The 25,999-nt window shown below is 43.7% G+C and overlaps 1 protein-coding gene across 12 annotated transcripts in view; it reads left to right on the top strand.

The window, feature by feature from the left end:
• The window catches only part of MEGF11 (multiple EGF like domains 11), a 255,172-nt gene that overhangs the window by 200,291 nt on the left and 28,882 nt on the right, over positions 1–25,999 (top strand). For all 12 annotated transcript variants that reach the window (XR_014957713.1, XR_014957712.1, XM_021552638.3 and 9 more), the window contains 8 exons: positions 31–151; positions 1,574–1,737; positions 2,182–2,284; positions 15,957–16,103; positions 18,644–18,778; positions 21,968–22,096; positions 24,980–25,108; positions 25,802–25,930. Coding sequence is in view for 10 of the 12 variants with exons in the window: in XM_021552638.3 (XP_021408313.1) it covers positions 31–151; positions 1,574–1,737; positions 2,182–2,284; positions 15,957–16,103; positions 18,644–18,778; positions 21,968–22,096; positions 24,980–25,108; positions 25,802–25,930 (1,057 nt within the window). In the remaining 2 variants the exon portion in view is untranslated. The remainder of the gene's footprint in view (positions 1–30; positions 152–1,573; positions 1,738–2,181; positions 2,285–15,956; positions 16,104–18,643; positions 18,779–21,967; positions 22,097–24,979; positions 25,109–25,801; positions 25,931–25,999) is intronic.

The following is a 25,999-nucleotide window of genomic DNA, read 5'->3' as shown; positions in this document are numbered from 1 at the left end:
TCAGCTGACTCGGACTTTTCTGGGTTGCAGGGAGATGACTGCACCATTCCCTGCGAGGCAGGCACCTACGGCACCAATTGCTCGTCGGTTTGTAACTGCAAGAACGATGGCACTTGTTCCCCTGTGGATGGGCTGTGCTACTGCAAGGAAGGTAAACAAAATTCACATTTAACAAGTCCCTGCCACCAACGCCTGTCCCCTATCAAAGAGGCACAGCTGTGCAGTCAGGAACTTCACTATTTTCTTGTCCTCCCAAGTATCCCAGCTCAACAGGGGCTGGACTACAAGTCCAGTCTGCCCTGAACAGGGGCCAGACTTGTCTGCTCTGCTGCACAAATGTGTCAGAGAGCTGGGTGTGGGGGCAGAAGCACTGCTCCTCTCCAGGGGAAATGCAGAACAGTCCTCTGGCTGCTGGGTTTTTAGGCCTTTGCTGCCCTGTTTCTCCCAGATTCCAAAGCCACTGGGCACAGGAGTGGAGGCAGCTTCCTAACTGTGTGTCCTGCAGCCCCTGGCACTGGGCTGTGCCTGGCTTTGGTCATCCTCACCAGCCCTGACCTGACTCCTGCCTGCCCATCTCCACCTTGGGCTGGTCTCATTCCTGCTGCCCTGGGCTCCTGGCTCATCCCAGCTCTCTGCCCTTGCTGCCATCCTCAGCTGCTCATTATCCTGTACCCTGACATGGTGACACCCCAGCCTTGTGCAGGTGTCCTGTCTCCTGAACTAGCACAGGGGTTAGGTTGTGGCTCTCATTTATTTGGGGAAATAAGAAGTCTTGCCTGCTCCAAGGGGACTGACATCTTTTCTTCCCACATGTGTCTATAATTCCCTCCTGGACACGGTGGTGAGCACATCCCATGGATCCATTAAACACCTGAGAATTCCTCCACTGCTTCATGGCACAGCAGCTCTTCTGTTCCCCCAAAATCCCAACATGAGCTATGCCTGTATGACATACAAAAGCCCTAAAACAGAAGTGAGGCAAATAACAATAAAATCTGGCATTTCAAACATGAATTAATGGATCACTGTAGAACACCATTTAATGAGGGTGTATAAACCATGAGTTACTGCTCAACTCCATGACACAGAGCTGCAGTGCAATGAAAGTCATTGTGCTCCTGGTAGTTAAAATTTGAGCCTTAATGGCTAGAAATGATGGCATTGGTCTTATTTTAAGTATAATAGCTACTTTATATCTTTATATTAAATAGCATTCTCAAAAAAAGAAAAAAAAAGAGGTAAGAAGCAGGCAGCATCACATGAAAAGTTCTTGCAGTCCTGTAGGTCCGAAGGTCTCCAGCCTGACAGAGAGGGACTGTACCAACAGTTCCCAGAAAGGCATCAGACACCTAAATCTGGTTACAGCCAGCACTGTGGTACCTCCATCTGCGTGCAGAGATGCTGGGAGATGGAGCTGGGAGGTCACAGTGAAAGGGTCAATCTTTGACCCCAAGTCAGTCTTAATTTACACCAAGAAACTGCTCCTAGAAACAAAGAGCTGCAGCTTGCCAGCTGCCTGTCTTGCTGTTTTCATGAAAACATCCCAGATGCTGTTTCTCCCCTGTTTCCTCAGGGTGGCAAGGAGTGGATTGCTCCATTCCCTGTTCAAGTGGAAGCTGGGGTCTGAACTGTAACCAGACGTGTTCCTGCAGCAATGGAGCATCCTGCAGGCCAGACGATGGCTTCTGCCTCTGCTCCCCGGGATGGCAGGGGGACTTCTGTGACCAGCCTTGTCCTGTGAGTGCAAATAACAATTTGGGGTGTTATTTAACAATTACAATTTGGGGTGTTATTTAACAATAACAATTCCACCCCCGTAAATCACAGTCCCCATAGCTCTGCTGAGCAGAGAACAGGGGAGGATCTCAATTTGTGTGTGATGTCTGAGGAAATCAAGTGCAAATAACAGATTGGGGTTCTAGCAGTCAACTGGATGTATTAGACTTTGCACTGTATTTTATCAGAGCTATTGCTGTGTTATCTGCATTTTCCTGAACGTCATTTTTTAAAGTGATTCCTCATTTGGTTCTGTATAGAAACATTAGGCACTGAGTTTCTGTCTTCTCTGTATGTTAATTTAAAACATGCAACTCAGCATTAAGAGGGATGTGATAGATGATTTTGCACATTTCAGAACAAAAAGCTGATCACTGAGAGGCTTTTTTATTTATATTTCTGAAGGATGGAACATATGGCCTTAATTGCAGTGAGCGTTGTGACTGCAACCATGCAGATGGGTGTGATCCTGTCACTGGGTACTGCTGCTGCCTTGCAGGCTGGACAGGTAAAATCAGCAATTCCCTTTGTAAACCTTGGGGGTTTGGTTCATTTTGGGGTTTGGGGGGTTATGTTGGCTTGTTTTGCTTTGCTGTTGCATCAATTATAGCCCTGGACTTGTGACTACAAACTTCTAAATAATGGATTGAGACAAGATCAGCTGAACTTGCCCATATTTAAATCACTTTACTCATGATGGTGACAATAATTGGCATTCATTAAATTAGTATTCAGATGAGTTGAAGATGGCTCCAAACCTGCAGCCAGATGTTAGCCTTCTGTAGAAGCATCCTCAGGAGGGATGCAGATCATCCATAACCCTGCAGAGTTTTTCTCCTTGAACTGCCCTTTCCACAGGGGTGCAATTGTGGGATGGTGAATCCCAGGACCATCATACCTGGGATGCAGACAGGGCATTTCTGATGAGGCATTAGAGCTGCTCCATCATACAAAACTCTGAATTTTCCCATTTTCCAGTGGTTCTTGTCACAGAGTAGTTGCAGAGAGCAGATTAATGCTGGTTTGACAGGGCTGTTGTGATTACACAGCAACAGAGAGGAATATTCTGTGAAGTTGGAGAGTCTGGGCTGGAGTTCTCAGTACAATTAGACCTGCACTTGACTCCACACTGATGTTCTCTTTCCAGCTTTTGACAGCAATAGGGGGAAAGTTATTGACCCAACCATTTCACACTTTGCTGCCGAAAATGCTGGTTAATCTCTCTCTGCTCTCTGTTGAGGCCCTGGGTGGAAATAAAGTTCTGTTCCATATACTGCAGAACCATCAGTGGCACTGACAGTCAAAATACATTTATATTAACAGCAAGTCATTTGGAAAATTTAATTGTTTTTCAAACAAGTACAAGTTGGATGGATGCATGGAGCAAGGCAAGCTGATCAGGCAGCCAACATTTGGGATAGTGTCACCTTTCCCATTGATTTATGCCTTAAACCAACACATGCCTCCTTTTTCTGATGGAGAGGACACCCCCCAGCAGCCCAGATCCCAGGAGCATGAAGCAAAAGCAATTAAATTATGCCTAAAACATACAATGGAAATAATCTTTAAAGAATTAAATAAAATGTAAAAATACTAAGTTCTACATATTGTGTACAGCAAAGCTACTTTTCTAAGATATTGGACATGTAACCGTGAAAAGGACAATTTTCCCCCAGGAAAATCCATTTTATAAGCTCACTTGCATCCCCTCCTTCATTCTCTTGCCTTCCTCACTGGCTGGGCATCATTTATCTTTCTCTGAACCTCCTTGCCATCAATATATCCATCTATCAGGCTTTAAAACTCTATTGTTCATTATTGATGATCAGCAGAGAAACAGCTGGTGGATTTTCCTGTAGTCACTGTGAGCTTCTTCAAGGGAAAAAATGGCTTTTAAAAGTAGAGTAATTTGAAGAGAGATATTTATATACACCTACTCTAAAAGTTTATTACACATATTCTGGATGTAGCATTCCAGAGGAAACTGCAGGGACTGACCTTTGCAGGCAATGCAGATTGAAGGTGTGGCTTTTTCTTAAAGGAATTTGCAGCAAATACTTTGTGCTTACTCCCATGCACATCTGTAAATGGCCATCAAATGCAGATACTAATCAATTAAAGGCAAGAATAATTTCTGATGTCCTTCTTTTAATTTCCATATTGAGCAAGGTAAGTGTATATTAACTTGGAGGGGGTTTGCTGCAGCCTAAGCACTTTATCCATCAGTGTGCTCCTGCAGTTCTTTTTTTCAGGATTACATTTCAGGGAGGAAAATATTATATCCATATTTGAGACCAGGTTGGAGTTGCAATGGTGACAGGGCTCTGTAAGGTGGAGATGTTGATAGACAGAACCAACACGTATTTTGTCAATTCTGTTCCAATGTTTTTTCCACTTGGCTTGGCACCAGACACAAGGATAAATTCTGCTCCTACCAGTTTGAAAGTATGTCATTTAAGAAACTCTTCAGCTAGATAATTATATTTTCATATGAAGGAGTATGGCATCAGTGAAAGATTAATCTTATCTGCAGTTGTTGTGAACTGGGCCATGATATGTATTGCGGTGCATTTTATTAATATGAGGTGATAAATAATTCAGGCTGAAATTTTTGCTTTCTGATTTTGGTACTAATTAGGCATGGCCTGAAAAATATCAGAAAAGTTCAGGATCATGGAACTTCTGAAGGTTCTCCTGCCCACTCACACTAAACAGAGAATTCACGTGGCTTTCTGATCCTAATAGCCACAAAACTTCATCTGAAACAGCATATTCTGTATGTTCATCCCAGACGTGGGACTCCCTCTTGATGTCTGTGTTTTATGTAAAGATCAAGGGGAAGATTGAGCCCATTTCCTTTAAAGTGGTTTCAAGATGTTACTGATATAAACCTTCAGGGACTGATAGATGGTAACAGCATGGAGGAGGACTGGCAAAAGAAGGAAAAAGTCATGTCCAAAGCAGCACACAATATAAGGTAATGGCACTCTACCATCCTTTTATTATGTCATGACAGCCACCCAAGACTATTATTCAGGACAATGACCTTCTGTGGATACCAGCTGGGGGAAGGTAATTTTCAGCAGCTGAGTGTCCCTGGCAGATGGGAAGATGATGAAGAGATCCCCACGTCTCAAGGAGGAGATCACAAAGCTGTGCAAACCAGCTGGGTGCATAAATGAGCACAGAGGCAGCAAGCTGCTCCAGCTGTGCACATCCCCTCCCTGTCAGCACCCTGGGGAACACATGCAGCCAGAGGCAGGGGCTGGATCAGCTCTGGGGATGGTTGTACCTGGTGTCACTGCTGCACATCGCCAGCCAAGTGGCACGTGGGGCCACCAACGGCTTTGGAGATAGCTCAGCAAGAACAGGAGCCCAAAATGACATTGGCAAAATGCTCTCGTGGTAAAAACAAAATGAAACTTGTCAAAATGGTGGCCAAAATCAGATCTGTGACCTGCTGATGCCATGCAGAGCTGAATTTCCCTCCACAGGAAGGAAATGGAGGATGCAGTGACACTGAGAGCCCAGCCCTGCACTGGATGGATTTCTCCAGGTTGGGCATGTGTAACTTCATGTGTACAAATAGTACCCTGGAAATCCAAACAAGAGATGCTTGTATCTACTGCTGGGTTAAAAAGGAAAGGTCTTGCTCTTAGAGGACCAAGACTTGATTGTTCAGGCTGTTTTTTAAGGATCTCTTTCTCCACCTTTGCTTTAGGCACAGACACTTCTGTGCTTGCAGCTCTGTGTGTGTGCACAGGTCCCTTAGAGCTCCCAACACATCAGACATTTGTGGAAGAGGTGTTATTTTATATACACTCAGGTTGAAATGAAAATGCTCAGTGCTAATTAAGTTTGGTTAATTAGGGGTCCTGCACACATTGAATCCACAGAGGGAATGGAAACACAGAAATGCTGCATGGTAGAGCAGCTCTTGGAAGTCCTTTGCAAGCAAACAGGTCCTGGAGAAGCAGGATGAGTCTCACCTCTCCCAGGTGAGGGAGATCCAGGCATTGCACTATCCTTATTAACCTCCCAATCTTAATATTAAAAAAAAAAAAAAAGGGAGATCCTCTCCTGGATGCTCAAGTGACAATGACAAGTTTATAAATTTCAGTTAAGATTCCTCTTAATTACTATAATCTGAAAGTGGACAGAAAAGGACCAGCTGCCCTGGTGGCCTTGCTGGGTGAGCAGGATGACAGTGCTGCTGTGCCAGATGTAATGCTGAGGCTCTGGAGATGACAGCTCCAGCTGCATCACCTGTGGGGATGCAGGGTGAACTTCAAACTCCCTCAGCCTGATCCCAGCTCAGGCAGCTGCTGGCAGCAGGTTTTGTGCCAGAAATGGCTTCCTCACCGATTCCAGGTGGTTGAAACTGTGTAGCCTTTAGCTGCTTCCCTCAGTAATCCCTCAATAATTAAATTAGAGCTGCTGGCCTGTCCTCTGATTTCTGGAGGAGCTTGATCAGAGCCAGGTAAGGCTCCCTGGGAAGACAGACCCAGGTGTTGCCCATCCTGCCCCCAAAACCTGAGTCCATCCATTTTCCCACTCCCAGACTGCCCACAGGCAGAGCCACAGGCCTGGCTGCTCCTCCCTGAGAGGAGCCCATGTGCTCCAGGTTAATTGTGGCAGTGTGTGTTGTGTTACCCTTCCAGCTCTTACACTGGGTTTAAACAGGAAGTGATCTATTCCACTCCTCTAAATGCTAAGGCCAGTTAAAATCCTGTTTATCTGAATTCCTTTAATCTGAAATGCTGTCTTATCTGCATCTTGTTCTGCCTTTTTTCTTGTGTGGTGCTCTGGTTTTGCAGAGCTGCTATGGCGATGGTATCTCGGCTCCCCACTGAGCTGGGGTACCCAGAGGCTTCTCTCAGTATCCAGAGTTTATTCATTATATTTTAACATCCCAAAGAGATGTGGGGAAAATTAGCCTGGTGCTGTAGATACGAAATGGAAAACATAAAAGTGTGTATCCCATAGTTAATCATAAAAGAAGCCCATATAGATTTTCCTTAATTAATCAGGATGGCAAACACAGGTATGCAAATGATGCATGCTGCTGAGGAACAAACATCTTATTACCTTGGTGCTTTAGACTTCCAGGCTCCATTCCTGGCTCATAAGAGCTGCCTCCCTCTTTGCTGTTACACAGGAAATCAAAAGACACATTTCGCTGTCCTTTACAAGCCCAGTCACTTCCCCACGTTGCCAGAGCACAGCTCCTGATGGTCCCTGCTCGTGTCCAGCTGCTGTGGGAGTCTGGAGCTGCAGGATTTCACCTGGGGCTGTGAGGGAGGGGTGGGCTCAGGAGGTGCTGCTGGGCACAGCCCTGGGCAGCTCCAAGGGACCAGGCTGCAGGGCTGGGAACATTTGCAGGCTGGCAGTGACATCTGCACTGTCACTCAAACACAGAAACGTGTTTCTTGCCTCCTGTGGACACATTAATTCAGGAAAACTGATAAGCCTGTTACTCAAGGGAAAGCCTTTTTGAATTTTAAAGGAGCAGTGACCACGCTGACAGGAGCTCTAAGGTATTTTTAACTTCATTTTCTCTGAGTTCTTTGCAAGGAGGTGAAAAATCCTTGAAGGAAAAACCCCATCCTTTCTATAAAATGCATTTTGTTGGTATTTATATGACTTTTCTTTCATTGCAGCTGTATCAAATTTATAATCTTAGAACCAGATCCTGTCCTCAGCTGTACTGGGTTGAAGCCTAAATAATTCTCTTGTCATTAGTAGATCAACCTCACCTATGTGATGATAAAACTGGGAGCTGGTTTTCCATGCCTCTTTAAAACCAGAAAAAAATCTAGGACTTGTTTCATGCACCTGCAGCTTTTTAGCTAAAGATCCAGAGTGTTTTAGAATTCACAATGTCATGGGTTGACTTTTTTTTTTTCCATCAGATTGTACCATTGGTTTGTAAGACAGAGCCTAAAATACCAGAATGGAGCAATAGTAAGTTCCTATTAAACATGCATTTTCTAGATGTCTAGTCCCATTATCTGCACAATATTTTGCATTTATCACTTCTGGCAGCCTTATCTGAGATTTTTAAATTAATAATTTATTTCTGTGATTATTCTGTATCCTTACATTAGCTTTAAATGGACAGGAAAACTAGAAATTTCTAGAGTCAGTCTAAAATGGTGCATTTTAACCTCTCTCCTGGCCTCTGCCTTTCCAGTGTGAAAATCTTTTCCATATGAAAGGTGTGCTTACTCGCTGGATTCGACAAGTGCCCTTTAGTCTATGAATGTAAGATAAGCTTATTAGAAATTAGCTTTAATTTTTCATTGACTTAATTTCAAGTGAGTTGATAAGATTTTAATGTCAGGCTGTGCTTAAAAATTCTCTCTTTGACAGGAACCTTTAAGGATGGTTCCTGCTGATATAGGGCTAATTTTCAAAAATATGAATTCTGAAGTTATATCAAAGATTTCATTGATGTCCTGACATTAATTATGTCTGTGCCTTCCTTGGCAGGTATCTGGGGGGCTCCTAATTTTCATCTGAGGGAGGTTTAGTTGTGTTTGTCCTGTGACAGATTTTGTATATATTTCACCTTTTGTGAAATCAGTTGGATTTTTGCCACTCCTTCAGTGGGAGTTGGATCAGACCCTCAGACTATAATTAGCAGCTGCAGTAAGGCTACTGCTAAACTTCAGCATGTATGCAAATCATTGCAGTAATAATCTTATAAACACAGAAGATACACAAGTTTGTTTGTATTTATTTTGGGGTTTAATTTTGCTTAATAAAGGACAGCTTTTAAATTTCTGAGAGAAGACAGAGCTTGGATGGCATCCTGGGTGATGCTAATTTAATGGGCTTTAAAAACATGAGACTTGACGTTAGAGGTACCCAACCCTTTTCCATTTTAATGTGGAGACATTCTATATATAAGCCTGGCTATGTGTACAATAGTCACCTATAAATAAATGTGGGCGAGGAGTGGGGAAAAATTATTTGTGCACATTTCAGCAGACTAAATCCTGGCTGCTGGCATGCTGGGTGTGAAAGGAGGAGAGGGAAGAGTGCTCAGCAAACAGCCTGCAAGCTAAAATGAGGTGTGGATATATATTTTTATATTTATATAGTGGAGAGACTGTTTACAAGAGCAGGTAGTGACAGGTCAGGAGGGAGTGGCTTCACACTGCCAGAGATTAGGGTTGGATTGGATATTAATAAAAGTAGAAATATTCTTTATGCTGCCTGCCCTGTGAGGGTGGGCAGGCCCTGGCACAGGTGCCCAGAGCAGCTGTGGCTGCTCCATCCCTGGCAGTGCCCAAAGCCAGGCTGGACAGGGCTTGGAGCAGCCTGGGACAGTGGAAGTTGTCCCTGCCATGGCAGGGGCTGGGAATGGGATGATCTTTAATGTCCCAGCCCGAACCATCCACAATTCTATGCTACATTATATTATTCATGAAAGAGTTTGCAGTGAAAAATGTTGTAAACATCTTCCTTCCCCTCCCACACCAAGGAGAAAGGGCGGAATTTCAACATCATTGACCACAAAAGGCTGTGGTTGTGCCCCAGTTCTTGCTCAGCTGTTCTCCACTCATGGTTTAGTTCAGGATCTTGAACATTTGCAGCAGGAAAACAACCCAGCTTTTCCCAGCTACCAGTTCCTCCTGTTTGCCTGCTGAATGTCTGCTCAGATCTTCCCCAGCTTTCTCTTCCCTCGTGGCCTGAAACTCTTGCAGCATTGAGAAATAGGAAAGCTCTGAAGATGAAGCAGGGCTGTGTAGGGCCTGACTCCTTTTAGCCCCATTTTCTGCAGGTCTGCCCTGCCTGCTCAGGGCAACTCTTCCCCTGCAAGAGTGCACCCTGGAGAATACCCTGGAGCAAAGGGAACCAGATCATCCTTAATTTTAGCAAACATTTTGACTTGCCTAATTTCTTGTGAGGTAGGTCTCTTGCCTCAGAAGCTTTTATTGCATAAATTCCCCAGGTTGGGTGATTCATACCTGGAGATTTCTCTAGATAATTAAAAATAGGGGTAGGATTAGAGCTCCACAGAGGTGCATTAGGCTCTAAGTGTATTACTTGCAGGAAGACACTTACATTAATGGGTGCATAAATCGCCCCTGTACAGATGAGAGAAGGGACAATTTAGAATTTTTCACTGGCTGCAGGGAAGGGCTTATTCTTCATTATTTAGGACCAGATCATGGAGCTTTCATTTAGACTGATGGGCTGTTACACTCAGGAGTTGCCCCTCTCAATCCACTGGTGAAAGATGCTCAGCAAGAGAAATAAGGGCTCTATGGCAGCAATTTGGGAAAAAAATAATTGAAAAAAGCATTTGAGAACACCACCGAAGTTCATAGATAATGTGAGTGTGGTTGCTGTTCTCTGCTGAGTAGTTTCACTATATAAAAACAAAAATAGCTTATTTGCAGACTAGATGAGCAGCCATCAATTCTTAATGTTTCCATTTAATTTTATGAGAGATCCCTTTATGTTTTCTTCTATCTGCTGTCCTCCCAACACTGATTTTCTCATTCTTCAGCATTCTTAAATGCTGAGCTGTCAGAAATTGTGCTGTGGTGCTTCTGACTGGCTCCAAGTCAAATACTTCAGGGTTTGCCTCAGGTAGGAATAAATATAAAGATGCAAAAAGTGATAGAAAAGCATCAAGAATTCTTTGTGAACTCTTGTTCAAGCTCTGTGATAGCCCCTCTGAGCAGCTGATCCACAGCTTGGACAGTTCTTCCTTGTGTTCTCAGTGAATTGCCTTTTCCCTTTTGGAGAATGAAGCAGCAAAAGAGTCTCTGCTTAGGAAAGCACAAGGACCCAACCTCAGATACAATTTAAAAAGAATTTACAAGGACAACAGAAATGTAACAGCAATGAGAGTATTAGGGAAAGATAAGAGGATAAGGTTAAAGAAAACATGAATGTGTGATTATAGAAGTCATTATCAGAAATAAATGTACAAATCAGAAGGCCAAGGCAGGATTCAGGGAGACCTGGGTGGCCTCAGGCTCTGCCCCTGGCACAGCCACCTGGGCTGGCTGGGGCTGCTGCCAGTGGGATCAGTGCAGGGGGGGCAGAGAGCAGAGGAGAGTGTCCTGCTCCTCCAGGGAGCAGCCCACGCCAGAGCTCACACACACTGAGCCATTCCCATCCTGTTCCCAGTACCTCAACCCCCTGCTGGCCTCTGCCCACACCTCCCACCCCAAGCAGCCTTGCAGCATCAGCTGGAGGGTGTGTGCTGTGCTGGGCACCTGTCAGCAGGTACAAAGCACCTCTGAGGCTCCATCCTGCCAGAGACACGAGCCACCAGCATTCCACATCAAAGCCAAGCGTGACTCACCAAACCTCAGGCCTCCACAGCATTGCCTGCATAAATCCTGTGCCTATTTTTGCATCAAAAGCAGCTCTTTCCAAAGCTATTCAAATGCCAGAAATAAGAGATTATTATGACTTCATGTCATGTTGAAAGACAGGTGGAGGAGAGCACAGTGTTTGTGTTGGATTCAAATGTCTGCTGAAATCATTCCTGTCATTCTTAATTGATGTTGCATCTGTCTTTAGATTGGGACTATTGAGGGGAAAAAAAAAAAAGCTGAAGATCCTTTTCAGAGAAATAATTACAGTTATACACTGGTAGATGTAAAATTAAAGTACTTGGGGGGGGAGGGAGCTACATCCTATAATTTATCAAATTCCTACATCCCTGAAAAATAATTAGATCCTGGGCAATGTGCAGGCACTGCTGCAGAGGCTACTGTCAGGGGGATAGCAGTGGTCAAAACCAGGCCACTGGTTCTCATTTATTCCATCCATTTTTGCTCTTTTATTGTGTTTGGAGTATTAGTTTCCAACTATCCAGAGACACAGCAGAGAAACAATGGCAGCTTTATTAAGAACCAGAGATGTAATCCCCAAGCATGAGTGCAATTGCAGAAGCTGGAGAGGGAAAAAAGGGAGTTCTGCTTATGTCTGGCTTTCAGGAATTTTCCCCTCCAAAGTCCTTCAGCATGATGTAGTTATGGGCAGCACTAAATCTGCATTACTTTGACAAACTTTCTTGAAGCCACTGAAGATTATTAACAGAAGCAGCCTGTGAAGGAGCTCTTCAATAGATGCCTCACATCCCAGTTGTATGGCTTGGGGGGTTTTTTCCTCTTCTTTTTCTTGCTCCTTTTCCTGATGCTTGTGTGGATGTTGGACTAATCCATCACAGTTGATTTCGAAATTTGAATACAAAGACTGATTTCATCTGGTCAAACTTGAAACTGCTCCATGTAAGACAGACACAAGTTTCTATCAACAGCTTCCCACTGCCAGAGGGCAGGGTTAGATGGGATAGTGGGAAGGAATTCTTCCCTGTGAGGGTGGGGAGGCCCTGGCACAGGGTGCCCAGAAAAGCTGGAGCTGCCCCTGGATTCCTGGAAGTGTCCAAGGCCAGGTTGGATGGGGCTTGGAGCACCCTGGGATAGTGGAGGTGTCCCTGCCCATGGCAGGGGTGGGACAAGATGAGCTTTAAGGTCCCTTCCAACCCAAACTATTCTGAGATTCTGGGATTCTCTTTCTCCTCCACCTCTCCCTGCTGCTTTCCTTTATCAGGATTACCTGCAGTTCCACATTGGAAGATCCCTGTCCAGCCAAATGGCTTCACCTTTGGGAAGCCTGGGCTGAGTTACCCCAGATATTCCCCACGTCCCAGACAGCAGCTGCTTGGACACTTGCTTGGAAATTGTCCTGGAGGGGCAGGAGTTTGGAGCAGCTCTCCTGTGTGGTTGTCCCTTGGAGCAGTGCAGTTGTGACTGCTCTGATGGGCTGAGTTGAGCCCAGTTTGTGTTTTCCACAGTAATTCAGGCCCTCAGGGCTGGTCTTCCTCCCCACCAAGTGTGCAAAGGAGGTTGGTGTGGGGAAAAGGGAGTGAAGCCACTCCTGGGATTGTCAGCTAAATGCCATGTACAGAGCAGCCCAAAGGGAATCCCACTGGAAAGCAGCCAGTGCTTGCAGAAATCCAATATCCCAGATCCCTGCTGGGCCATGGAGACTTTGTGGCTGCTGTTTCACAGACCGAACTAAAGCCACAGTGGGCTCTGCTCTTACCTGGGTTCTGTCTTACTGCAAAAGTGCAGATCTTTTGCCCATGTCCAGTGGATAACTACAATTTTATAAGTTATGTGAATTTCATCTACAATTCAGCCCCAGAACATTGTTTAAAAATGTCTTGGAAGTGTAATTTTATACCAGTGTCTGCAATTGTGAACCACAGCCTCGGGCTGGCAGATAATTCCCAGGTACCCAGGCAATAGAGTTTATGTATAGAGCTGCTTCCTGCAGCTTCAAGGACTTCTGATAGTTGTCTTTCTAATTTCTACACCATGCATGAGAAACCAGGACTTTGTTCATAAATTAGGAATCTGTGGTTGTAACATGAGGTTATACAGAGGTGTGTCAACTTCAGCAGGTTTTGTAGTTCTGGAAATTGAAAACTAATTGCTTATCAGAAATGTTCATCAGCAAGTTCCTAAATAAATATTAAAGTTTTACATTACAGAATCTTGCTGCTTCACTGACTCTGATTGTAAAGTAGCTGGGAGGGATGGACTCCCCCTTCACATGCTGTCAGGTTAGGGAATTGTAACATTAAGGTGCTTTTTCCAGCACAATTCCATAAGACTTGCATGTCCAGATGCAATTTTAACTTCTCATTTACATTTGCAATTCAATGCATGTAGGAGCCTTCAAAAATGAAGTCTTCCATGAGAATTAACTTGAAGTAATAAAAAGTCATAAAACCCTATTGCGGCACCACATCAGTTGTCTTCTGGAAGTGTACAAATAAATAAGGGTTGTAATGGGTGCCAGTGGCTTCTGGAAAGTTTCCTTTTCCCCCTTTCCATTTTGCTACAACAATCAGCTCCACAATGACTCATTGCCTTCCTTAGGAGAGGGAAGACATCCCTCATTACCCATTACCAAAGGAAGGGCTTTGCTGCTGCAAGAATAGCCCTGGCATTCAAATTCAGGTGCCTTCCACAAGAAAAGAGTCATTCTTCCCCAAACTTTGTCAAAAGAGACAAGAAATAATGCTGTTTAATTGTCCCCATTTATAAGTAGACATTATACAATGAAAAAAATCGTAATTTTAATGCTGCAGTCGGGAGGAAGAATGCACATTTTTCTGTTTGTGTCTGAATTTCAGTTCAGGGAGCTCATACTGAGACTCAAGGCTATAAGTGATTATCTATATATATTTATAAATACAATCACATTTATTTATTTAAAATTTATCATCTGACTTTTTAATTACAGAGTACTGTGGATAAAAGATATAAATGCACACACAAAACACTTCTTTAAGTAATCCAAGGATATATTTGATTACAAAGGGATCAAGGAAGACTTTAAAATAATTGTTTTTCTTGGTTTTACTAATACAAATGTTCCTTGTCTCTTTTCATGGTCCCTTTTTTCAGATTTATTTACTTGGATATGAAAGAATTGAGCTTGTATAAAGTTTTTACTGTATTTTAATGTGTTTTTTATTAAGCTGTACAGAATGGTCCATGTTTCTTTATAAATAAAGCTAAGATCATGTATTACTAGAAATCACATTTCAAACTGTTCTTTTGCCAGACTTGGTTAAGATTTTCTAGGAAGGGACATTATAATTGTATGATTAATCTTCAGAAAAGGGAAATTTTGGCTCTGCAGTATTTCTTACTGTGTTAACTTCAGAGATTTATAAAACCAACTTGAAACTGCACTGTAAGTGTATTTATAATGACTTTCAGCTGATTTAATAATGCTCAGGGTTTGGTGACTGTACAGATCACAGCTCCCCAAATGCAGTGCATTACCTCCAGCATCCAGATGAAGTTATCAGAGGTGCAGGAAATGATTTGGATTGTGTTTCTGCAGAGAGCTGCACTAACCCAACCCCTGGGCTGCTTTGATCCCACGGTGGGACATGTGCATGGGTGATAAAGAACATCTCAGGTCAGGGATGGTGAAGAACATCTCAGGTCAGAGATGGTGAAGAACATCTCAGGCTGGGGATGGTGAAGAACATCTCAGGTCAAGGGTAATAAAGAACATCTCAGGTCAGGGTTGAAAGCCCAGCTGGTTTGGGTACCCCTCGATCTCAGAGCCAGGTTCCCCCTGGGGTCATGTTCTAAGAAAAATTTCCAAGCCAGTCTCTGATCCATTTCTGCTGTTTTAGGTGCTCCTGCCAGTGCCACTCCCTGCAGCTGGCACTGCTCAGTGTTCATGCTCCTGCAAACCCATCCAAGGAGCCCTTGATCATGCAACTAGCTCTGCTAATTGCAGGCATTGGTACTGCCTTATTCCAGTGGAGTGAGAGCTTCTCAGACACAGTGTGCAGGATCAGCTCCTTCAATCACATTTATATGTGACAAGCCATGGCACAAGGTTGTTTTTAAAAATCACCAGTTTAAACAAAGCCAGTTGAAACCATGCCAGAAGCCTCGTGTTAAGTTTCCTGGCTGTGTGCTCCTTTCAGTGTTTCCAAGCTTTGCTCTTCATAATAACAAATAACAAACCAGCACCCTGGGAAGTACTGGGAGCTGGATTGGCAGGTCTCAGTCTCCGTTTAACATGCAAATGCTCAGCCTGTGCTCACACACGGCCACTTGCTGGATCAGAACTCAGTTCATTCAAACAGAACTGGGGAGTTCTGGGTGGATGTGGGGTATGTGCACAAAACACCAGAGCACGGGGTTTTAAGCCAGGAAGGGAACAGAACACAAAATAGAGCTTAATTTTGTGTTCAAGAATCCAAATACTGAACATGGTTTTGCAAAATCCTGATTTTTCTTTTTATGGTCGTCCAATTCACAACAGGTAAGTAATCAGGCTTCAATCAACTGCCTATTTCCAAACCAGTTATTTGAGCTATTTTGTGACTTTAAAACAATTCCTGACCTTCATCTCTTGGATGACATGCAGAGTTTCTTTAATGGTGCTGAGGACTGAACAGGTGCCCACTAACACCTACAGAATTCACCTCTCTGGCATTTTCTTAATTTTCACTTTATTAAGCAGATCAAAGAGGAGCTGTTTCCTTCTCAGACTCCCTCGCTGGCTCTGAGGGACTGTGAGGCATCAGTCCAGCCAAGCATTTCTTTGATCAATGAGCAGAGTAAGAATTGTGGGAAGACTAACGTGTGGCTTTGTGTCCTTAGGCATCCACTGTGACAACATCTGCAGCCAGGGCCGCTGGGGACCCAACTGCTCCATCTCCTGCAGCTGTGAGAACGGGGGATCCTGCTCCCCTGAGGATGGAACCTGTGACTGTGCACCGGGATACAGAGGGCCCTTGTGCCAGAGAAGTAAGATTTCCCATAGCTGGCAGAAGCGAGGCAGAAATGCTCCTTTATAACACCAGACAGACAAATCCACGGTTTCTGAGCTGCTTTAGCTCATGACTTCCTGAGGGCAAAAGAGCCTGGGAAATGCTCCTTCATCAAGAACTCTCCTGCACTGAGCTGTGCCTTGTGTTTCATCTTCTAATCACACCTGGAGGTCACAGGTGACCTGGAAGGAGGAGCAGCACCTTTACAAACCTAAGCTGGCAGGACACAGATTTGCAGTGAAGGCAGACCTGTTAAACAGTCAGCCACCACCCATCATATCATGACAAGTGGATGAGTGTTGGCATCAAAATAACAAGGCACTGTTTTCTTAAATGCCAGAAAAAGAAACACAGCAGCCCAAAATAGCTCCTGTTTGATGCTCTGCTGCTACATATTAAAATGTACCAAGCAGATAAAAATCTTCTCATTTGCTTTATCTGGGAAGCTGCATTTGCCCCATAGGGACCCTAATTCACTGATCCAAACTACACCAACCATCTTCCCATGTAAACGAGAAGTGGATTTGTCTTTCTATTCTGCTCAGCATTTCTTCTTGCTGTAAGACATTCTGCATGCCCAGTTCATACATCCCTTTGATTTCACCAGTTGCACTTGACACTAGAACACACTCATCTCTAAAAATAATTTGTAGCTGACAGTTTTTATTTAAAGCCATTATAACAATGACCTTGAGTACTGCTGTCATTAATGGCCTATAAGCATTTCCATTATAAACCCCAATTTCCAGGTGCTTCAGCATATCTGTGTAGCTGTAAAACCTCTCTCCAAGGCTAAAATGTGGAGCTCACAGCTTTAGGGAGATGAAGAAGAAAATGTTTTACAAATTTGAAACCTTAAGAGTGCAAAACTTCCAGAAGTTAATAGTTTCTGACCTTTCTGAGATGAAAAACCCAGCTTGGTTCTATCAGCTGTTGGCATGCAGGCTACAAGAGCAAGCCTTGCCCAGTTTGCAAGCCCAGCAATCAGGCTGCTCCCTGAGGGTGTTTGCTAAGGATCTAATGGAGAGAAATTTTCCTCCCCAGTGAGGTGACAGCAGAGGGATCCTGTGGATGCTTCTGCTATTGCCTCTGTGGGTATTTGGCCTGGGAATCCAGCTTGCTTCCAGCTCTTTTCTGAGATTTCAGCTCAAGAATACCTCATGAACAGGAGACCTTGCTAAGCTTGTTCTCAAAATCATCCACATTTTTCTCTTAGAAATTAATTTAGAAACAGGATTTAGGCTGTTTTATTACAAGGCAGAGCTGAGGCTGATACTAAAGATGATACTCAGCCAACTTGTCCTGTCCATGTAATCAGGATTACATGAGACACTGGGATGGTTTAGTGCTCTTAAGCCTGCAGAAATGTCTCCAGGAATGACCCAGGTTGTTTTATAGCTACTGCATCATCAACCAACCTGTCAGCTAAGCTCCAGCTGGAAATGTGCAGTGGGGTAAGAGCCTGACACCCTCTGAGAACATACAGTCCAAGAGAAAATTCTCATTTGCTGGAAAAATAGAACAGACATGATTTAGTAACCACTGAGCCAGAACTATAGAACAGAGAATCGCAGGAGTAAAAATAAAAACATATAAAGTTATTTTTACTGTCACTTACTGCAATTTAACATTTCTTTGTGTTATCTATTGCTGTGAATGTTTGAACAGTGGATGCTTTTTCACTCTACATGCTCTTAGAAGCAAAAATCTGCTTTTAGAAGAGATACTGAGCCATAATCCTGATTCTGTACCTGATGTACAAATTCTGTAATAATTTCAATCCAGGTTTTAGGCAAAATAAGCACACAATTCATTACAAGTTTACCCAGCTATCTGGTGTGATTACTGATTCAAATCAGGTGATTTTGTATGGTGTTACATGATTACCATTATTGGGTTCTGTTCATCACTTGACGGCTGTTGCTCCTCCCATGAAATGTATAAAATAACTGCCCCAGCTGAGCACGGACATTGCACCAGATAGGTTTGGAAATCAGCTTTTGGCAGAGTAGTTTTGACATAAAATATTGTTTCCTAATACACCTTCTCTGACTTCTTGACTCAATTTCCATTTCTGAGTTTCTGTTGTCTGTACATGTATGCCAACTGTTTCTTTTCCTGTCTATCCTAAAATCTTTGGAATGTGTGTTATTAACCATATCTGCTGTGAGGTTCAAACATCTTAAACTCCTGTTTTGTCAAAGTGTCCAGGTCAGAGAGACTGAAATTAATGTCCTGAGAGAGGCTGCTGAGAACTCCGCTGTGGTATTAAATAGCCGAGGACTTCCATGAGGAAGGAAGGTGGGAATGTTTGAACACAGGAGCAGTTTACCAGAGCCTGCACTTCATTGAACATGCAACAATCCAACAGCCTTCATCCTTTCAGCTGTCCACAAAACTGCGGCTGACAAATTAAGAAATATTGGTTTGGGATTAAGACAGACAAAGAATTCTCGAGCTCTGAGTGATGAGAAAACGTTGGAAAACCTGTGACAGCTTGCTTTGTTCTGTTTGCAGTTTGCCCCCCCGGTTTTTACGGCCACCACTGCAGCCAGCCGTGTCCCCAGTGCGTGCACAGCAATGGTCCCTGCCACCACGTGTCCGGGCACTGCGACTGCCTGCCGGGCTTCTCCGGCCCCCTCTGCAACCAAGGTACCGCCTCCCTGCCGGGGCTGGGGCTCTGCAGCAGCTCCAGCCCAGACCCCTGCCTTTTGCACTTCTTTCACATCCCAGGCAAATCTTTCCTTCAGAGGGAAAATGCAAACAGGTACTCTGTCACCCTGGTTTCATAAATAAACCAGCTCTGCCACACTGGATTGAAATGACTGTGGAATGAGACACCTGCTGTAAATACATCAGCATCCAATGGCTTCGTTTTTCTGGCTGCTCAGCCTGTCCTCACCTGAATGTTGAGAGCACCTTCATGTGAACTTTGCAGCAGGACAGGGAGGTACTGGTTAAGGTAAAGGCTGGCTCAGGTGAGCAATCCCAAACAGCCACTTGTGCACAAAACCTCATTGGCACTGTGCAGAACCTGGCTGGGAATAGCTAAAACCATGGACACAAGTGGAGGAGACAGGAAAGTTTGCAGTGAGGCAGGGATGTGAGTTCATTTTCACAGGTGAAGAGGAGCTTCCGCTCCCCAGACACCCATCACCTTTCTGTACCTTTCAAAGTTCCACATTTAACTCCAGGTGTCATTTTCATCCTAAAAATACACACAAAATCCCTCAGCCTTCTGCACTCTCAGTTGCTGCATACTGCAGTGGGTATTTTCTACACAGATATTTAAAAGAAGTGATTTGTAGTGGCCACTGCCCCTGTGAAGTCTCCATCCCTCCCAAAATTGAATGACACTTTCAATGACCTGGTTTTCAGTAAGTTGGGATTGCAGGCAGCAGTTACCCAAAATCATTAAACATAGATTAAATATAACCATGGAGTTGTTTTTTTTTTTCCTGTGCTGTGTAGTCAACTAAACATTACACCAATTAATTTATTAAAATGAACGTATTTCAGTGAATTTGTCCATTTTATGTAAAACGTTAGCTAGATTTCAAAGCATAAGCAGGTCTAATTATCCTCTTAAGAAAACTATTTTATTTTTGCTCAGATGTTCAGCACTTCTGGTTTTACTTTGAAATGTTGATCTATCTAGCAAATTAATCTTAAAATATTCATGTCCTAATTAAAATCAATTTGTGTTGCAGTTTGTCATAATGAGTTAACATGTAACTTTATTTTGTAGAAAGAAAAATGCTAATTAATTTTCCATTAGAAAAACGTGAAATTTAGATTTCACTTCTGAATTTTCATTTCCTTGTGCCATTGGCAGCAGGAACATTTTTCCACCAGCAGTATGTGTATGTGAGGAGCTGTGTAAACCCCAAAACTGCACAGGTTGACTCAGTTGTACCAAGGATTCGGAGCTGAAAACAACTAAACAGCTGCTTTATTAATATCTTTCACAATCCCAGAGCGAGATGGGTTGATAATAACTTGTTATCACTGCTAGAGCACACCTGACATCCCACAGGGACTTTGGGAGTCCCACTTCAGAGCTTTCTGAGCTAATTAACATCCCAATCTGTGTTGTACAGTCAGACTGCTGCTGAAGAAAGCAGCATTAGGCCTTGTTTTACAGCTCTCTAAAAATGATTGAGACATTTAAAAAGGGCTTGGATTTGGATCTTACATCTTCACAAGAGTCTCTCTGTCAGTCCACAGCCAGGTGTTTAAATTAGAGAGAAAAACCATTTTGTCATCCCTCTGTGCTGACATTCCAGAGGGCATCATCCCATTTCCCAGAGACAAGGGGAGCTCCTGTGGAGGGAACCCCTCTGCCTGTGTGCACCAAAGCACCAAAGAGTGACCTGGTCCCTTTGCCAGCAGCTCTGTTTGGATCAGAGCTTGCCCTGATCCATCAATATTCCATGGTGCAGAACAAATCAGCTCCTCTTCTAAGGAAGTCCTTTGAGAATTCCATTTTTGTACATACAAACCCCAGCCTTCATTGAGGTGGTGTTGCCTATCTCCATCTCAAAGATGGCATAAAAGAGTGCCTGGAGCTGCTTCATGGAGAGCACTGGAAGGGAATATTGGTGTGGCCTGTCCAGGAGCCTGGGCTGACAGATGAGTTCAGTTTTTGCTGTCTGTGATAGGAGGGTTCTGCTTTCCTTCTTTCTTTGTGTATTCTTTCCATCCTGGCTGAGTGTTGTGCTTAGTTTTATCTCTTTTCACTAAGGAACAGTTCTGTTTAGCACACGGTGTGAAAGCCAAACCCAGCTTTATCCACTCCTACAGATAAGTCCATAGTCTATAGAAACACAAGCAGAAAACAATACTCTGCTGTTGTAAGAGCAGAGGATGGTATATTATATAAAAGCCAATGAATCACAGCTCAGGATTTCAATCTGTGGCTGATTCACAGTCAGGATAGAGTGAGGTCACCTGCAGAGACTACTTTTGAGAAAGTGAGAGAGGCTGAAGTGGTAAAAAAGCTGCATAATTCAGGGAAGCACCTTAATCACTTTTTTGACATTGCTATTATTTACCAGGATACAAGTCCAGTTCCATTTGTTACACTCTTTGCAAAGATGGACTGTATGTTTTATCTTGTTTTGAAAATGCATCAGTTTTTGTCAGGGAACACAGCCAATAAGAGCCCAGAAATGAAACATTTCATTCATTACTGAGCAGAGCTTTCCATCAACTCTAACGTTAAAGATTTCCAATAATTTGGTGGGAGGTTGAAGATCTACATGTCTATTAGTTTCCTGTCACTGTGCTTAGGATGACTCTGGAAAAAAATTGAGAGTTTCTTTTCTTCCAACTTCACTTAGGTGGGCACACAGGGAGAGGTGCTGATTTTGTTGGGATGTAGCACATTTGTTAAATAGCTCTCAGTCAAACAGATATATAGCACACATAAATATAAATATAAAATATAAATCCTTGGAAATTAGATCAGTCCAGCCACTCACTTATGGCTGCTATTCAGTGAATTCTCCTAAGTTTTTCTTGTTCTCTTCTTTTCCTAATGACCCCTCTTCTCTGTTTTGTCTCTTCTCTTAATCCTTCCATACTGCCCTTCAATAATTGTTATCTTATGACTATATTAGCTTCATTTTCCAGCAGAAAAATGGATTTTGATATGACTCTTTCCTATTGTTTTCACTCCTGGGATGCAAACAAAATGGGCTCGAATACTTTTCCTTCTTTCCAGAGGAATTTTGCTTCATCAAAGAAAAACCGTTGTAATTAATTTTATCTCTAATTGCTAAATATTGAGTCCTGTGATTTCCTCACATTCCTTTTGAAGAGCCTGCCTTGTGTTTTCAGTGTGTCCCAGTGGGAAGTTCGGGAAGGACTGTGCTGAGGTGTGTCAGTGCACCGAGAACGGGACCTGCAACCCCATCGACGGCTCGTGCCAGTGCTTCCCAGGCTGGATAGGCATGGACTGCTCCCAGAGTAAGCCAAGGGTCATTTTCCATCTCTGCCTTCACATATCCTATTTATGTGTTTGTTTAGTGCTTTCTCAAAGCTAAAGACAGATTCTGGGGAAATCCCTGTTGTATTACAGCCAGTGCCTTACTCCCTTTAAAGCGGATTTCTTTTAATTAATCTAAGTTAGCTTTGGATTGAATTCGTTTCTGCATTTGGAGTTTGCAGAAGCCCTGACTGGCTTTTATTCCAGGAAAGGGAGGTCATAAGCTCTTATCAGAAAAGAAAGCTCTATGTTCCCTTTTAATTTCTAGTTGGATTCCTTTTTATTTATTTTTCTGAAATCATTTTCTTTCAGCTATTGCATTTAGACATTATTAACCAGTAAATGTTTTCATGTACCAAATCCCTAGAATTGAGAAATTAGGTAGCTGAAATATTTCTATTAAATGTAATTTAATTGTAAAAGTCAATATGGCCTTGTAGGGATGAAGGATTTCTTTCTGAAAATTGCCCAGGTAGAAGATTGGCATTTGCTGATCCCAAAGTGTCATTTCCTGAGAGCATCCCTTAATTGAAGCTAGATCGCAGAGGGAGGCAATATCCGATCATTCAGAAATGTTACTTCATATTCAGGATACAACTAGCATATTAGACAGCATTCCAGAGTAAAATATATTAAACTCCAAGTGATAAAGCAGGAATCGGATAAAAACAGACGGCTGTAATTTTGCTTTTATTGTGTGTCTTCCACAAGCAGAATATTGCTGTCACTCAAAAACAGCAGGAAAAAAAGGGGGAAAAGACAGAAAGCTGCACATATTCCTCATTATATTTAGCCATCTGTTTGGGAAATGTCTGTTAGTGTCTGTTAACCTTGCAAAAAGATGGTTTTCCTCACAGAGCGAGGCAGGCCAGGTCAGCAGGACCCGTTCAGCAGGCAGCCCCTGGCTGTGGGTGCTCTGTGTCTGGATGAGCATGGGGGGACGTGGCTCTTTGCACACAAAGGGAGCCTCTCCCAAGGTGACCCTGTCCCACTCCAGGCTCCCATGGGCACCTGGCCTCCCCTCCCGTTAACCTGGAATGACCTGGACTTGGAGCTGCTCAGGAGATAATTTTAGCTCCAACTCCAGAGCCAGTTCTGGATTCACTAACAGCCCCTGCAGCTCTGCCTTAGAACAGCATTGGAAAAGTATTTCTGGTTGCTTGTAGCACAAACACTTCAGGCCAAATCCTGCTCAGCTTTACATTGTGTGAGTCCAGTGACCTTTGCTTGATTTACGTCATGGCAGGGTTTTTTTGGCCATTCATTCTGGCTTTAGAGGTGTCTGTCAAATGCCAGAAACTTGCATTTCTCATCCATGGAACCACTGTCATCCATGGAAATAGGCCTGGTGTCTGTACTTTCAGGTTTCCTGGGAACTGTGCCTTATTAATTCATGTCTTTAGCAGGAAGCAATGGAAAGTGCTTTTTAAAGCAAAAATATAGTTGTTATATTGAAGGCCTATCATAATTTCGGATCTTTTAGTCTGGCACTAATAACTGTAACTTACTGCATTCATTTCTGGAGGGAGGCTTACAATAACTTTTTTTAATGTATTAATATTGTACTTGTTGAAATATAAAATAGACCCTGAGTTTTTAATTTAATATTAGCCCCCCAACAACAATAGCAATCTGAATTTGTGGATGGGAATTCATACTGGAAGAAGTTTTCTTTACATTTTTTCATGATTGGAGTAGCACTCTGTGCTTCAAATGAATGTGGTAATTTTAGTGGTTGATTGCATAGCAGGGTAAACCTGAATAGCTGGGCTTTATTATGCAAGAATTCCAGCATGTCAAAAAGAAAATTAAATTACCTCCATATCTTGCAACCCTGCCTAAATTGTCCTCACAGATTATGCGAGTGAGGCATGGAGAGTGGGCACAGGACAGAGCAGGGTCATGCTGAGGGTCGCTGGGTCACTGCAGCACAGACCTGATCCTGCCTCCTGCCCTACACAGAGGATCACAGAATCACAGAATCCTGGGATGGTTTCCCATTCCACCCCTGCCACAGGCAGGGACACCTTCCCCTATCCCAGGCTGCTCCAAGCCCCAGTGTCCAACCTGGCTTTGGACACTTCCAGGCATGGGGCAGCCCCAGCTTCTTTGAGCAACCTGAGTCAGGGCCTCACCACCCTCACAGGAAGGAATTTCTTTCCAATATCCCATCCATCCCTGTCCTCTGGCAGTGGGAAGCCATTCCCTGTGTCCTGTCCCTCCATCCCTTGTCCCAGGTCCTCTCCAGCTTTCCTGGACCCCCTTTAGGTCCTGGAAGGGGCTCTGAGCTCTCCCTGGAGCCTTCTCTTCTCCAAACTGAACATTCCCATTTCTACCAGCCTGGCTCCAGAGCAGAGGGGCTCCAGCTTTTGCAGCATCTCTATGGTCTCCTCTGGACTTGCTCCAGCAGCTCCAAATCCTTCTGCTGTTGTTCCCCAGGGCTGAAGGCAGCTCTGCAGCCTCTGAACAGGGCAGAGGGGCAAAATCCTCTCCATCAACCTACTGTGAGAAATCCCTGCACCAGGGAGAGGTTATAGGGTGGCACCAGGCTTTGGAGAGCAATTGGTGGCTTGGAAAGACCAGCCACTGTCCAGGAAGGACTGGTCACTGTCCAGGAAGGACTAGTCACTGCCCAGGAAGGACTGGTCACTGCCCAGGAAGGACTGGTCACTGTCCAGGAAGGACTGATCACTGCCCAGGAAGGACTGGTCACTGTCCAGGAGTCACTGCCAAGCTCAGCAGTGCGAGGTTCTGCCTTTGCTGATGTCTCACGGGTTCTCCCTTTATTGTTGCTCCTCCACAGCACTAACACAATATCATTGCTTTCTGTTTTGTCAGCTGACAAATGTTTTTTATTTTCATAGCTTGTCCCACTGGGTTTTGGGGCCCTGATTGCTTTCATTCATGCAACTGCCACAACGGAGCACTGTGCAGCCCCTACGATGGAGAATGTAGATGCACCCATGGTTGGACGGGGCTCTACTGCACTCAGCGTAAGCCTTTCAGAGACAGGGAATCTGTCAAAGTATGTGCTGCTACCTCGTGTCTCTTCCAAGTACTGCAGTTTTCCCTGGAAAACCACATGCTACCTACTCCTGATAACCTCACATCACCCCTAAGAAAATAGTCCTGAAGCTTTCCAAGGTTTTTTATGCCTTTGGCACTCGGTAAAGGAGGGGAAAATCATTTAGATTATTGATTCATTGTTAGAATTTGCACAGTCAGTGTCCCTGCTTGTTAATGCCCCAATATTTATGGTCTGATTTAGGAAAATGTCAGTGATTTCTCACCCTAGTGCCAAATTACCAGGATGAAAGAGGAGATCCAGTTCTGGCGAGCCTTTTATGAAGGTTCTTTCACTTGCAAATAATTGATTGATCCCTGGTCTTCCAGAGAGTTTCTGTTTAGCATCTTCTTTCACTTCTTGAAAATGTAGTTTGTATAGATGGGTCAAGTTTTCACTCTTCTGAAACACTTAAGAGGCAATTCTGTAAAGATGAGAAACATTACTTCAAGAAAATTGGCTGTCACAGTATCTCTGCATTTCGACCATCAAATAAATGTCATTAAATATACAGAGGCTGAAAATTCATAGATTTATACACCCACATACTTTATGCTGATAACACATCTGTATTTGACTTTCAGCTTATTTCTTACTCTTTCCTTGCTCTGATTGCTGAAAGGTTGCCCAGCTGCTTTTTATGGGAAGAACTGTGCCAATGTGTGCCAGTGCCAGAACGGAGCCGACTGTGACCACATCACTGGGCAGTGCACGTGCAGGACAGGATTTACAGGCAAACAGTGTGAGCAGAGTAAGTACCAGTGACCTCAGTCCCCTCTTTCTCCAGAGAGGGGGGTGTGTTTCACAATTCTTGCACAAA

Source organism: Lonchura striata, chromosome 10 (genome assembly GCF_050655825.1).
Source record: "Lonchura striata isolate lonStrDom1 chromosome 10, ASM5065582v1, whole genome shotgun sequence".
NCBI lineage: Eukaryota > Metazoa > Chordata > Aves > Passeriformes > Estrildidae > Lonchura > Lonchura striata.
This window is presented reverse-complemented; position numbering and strand designations above follow the sequence as displayed.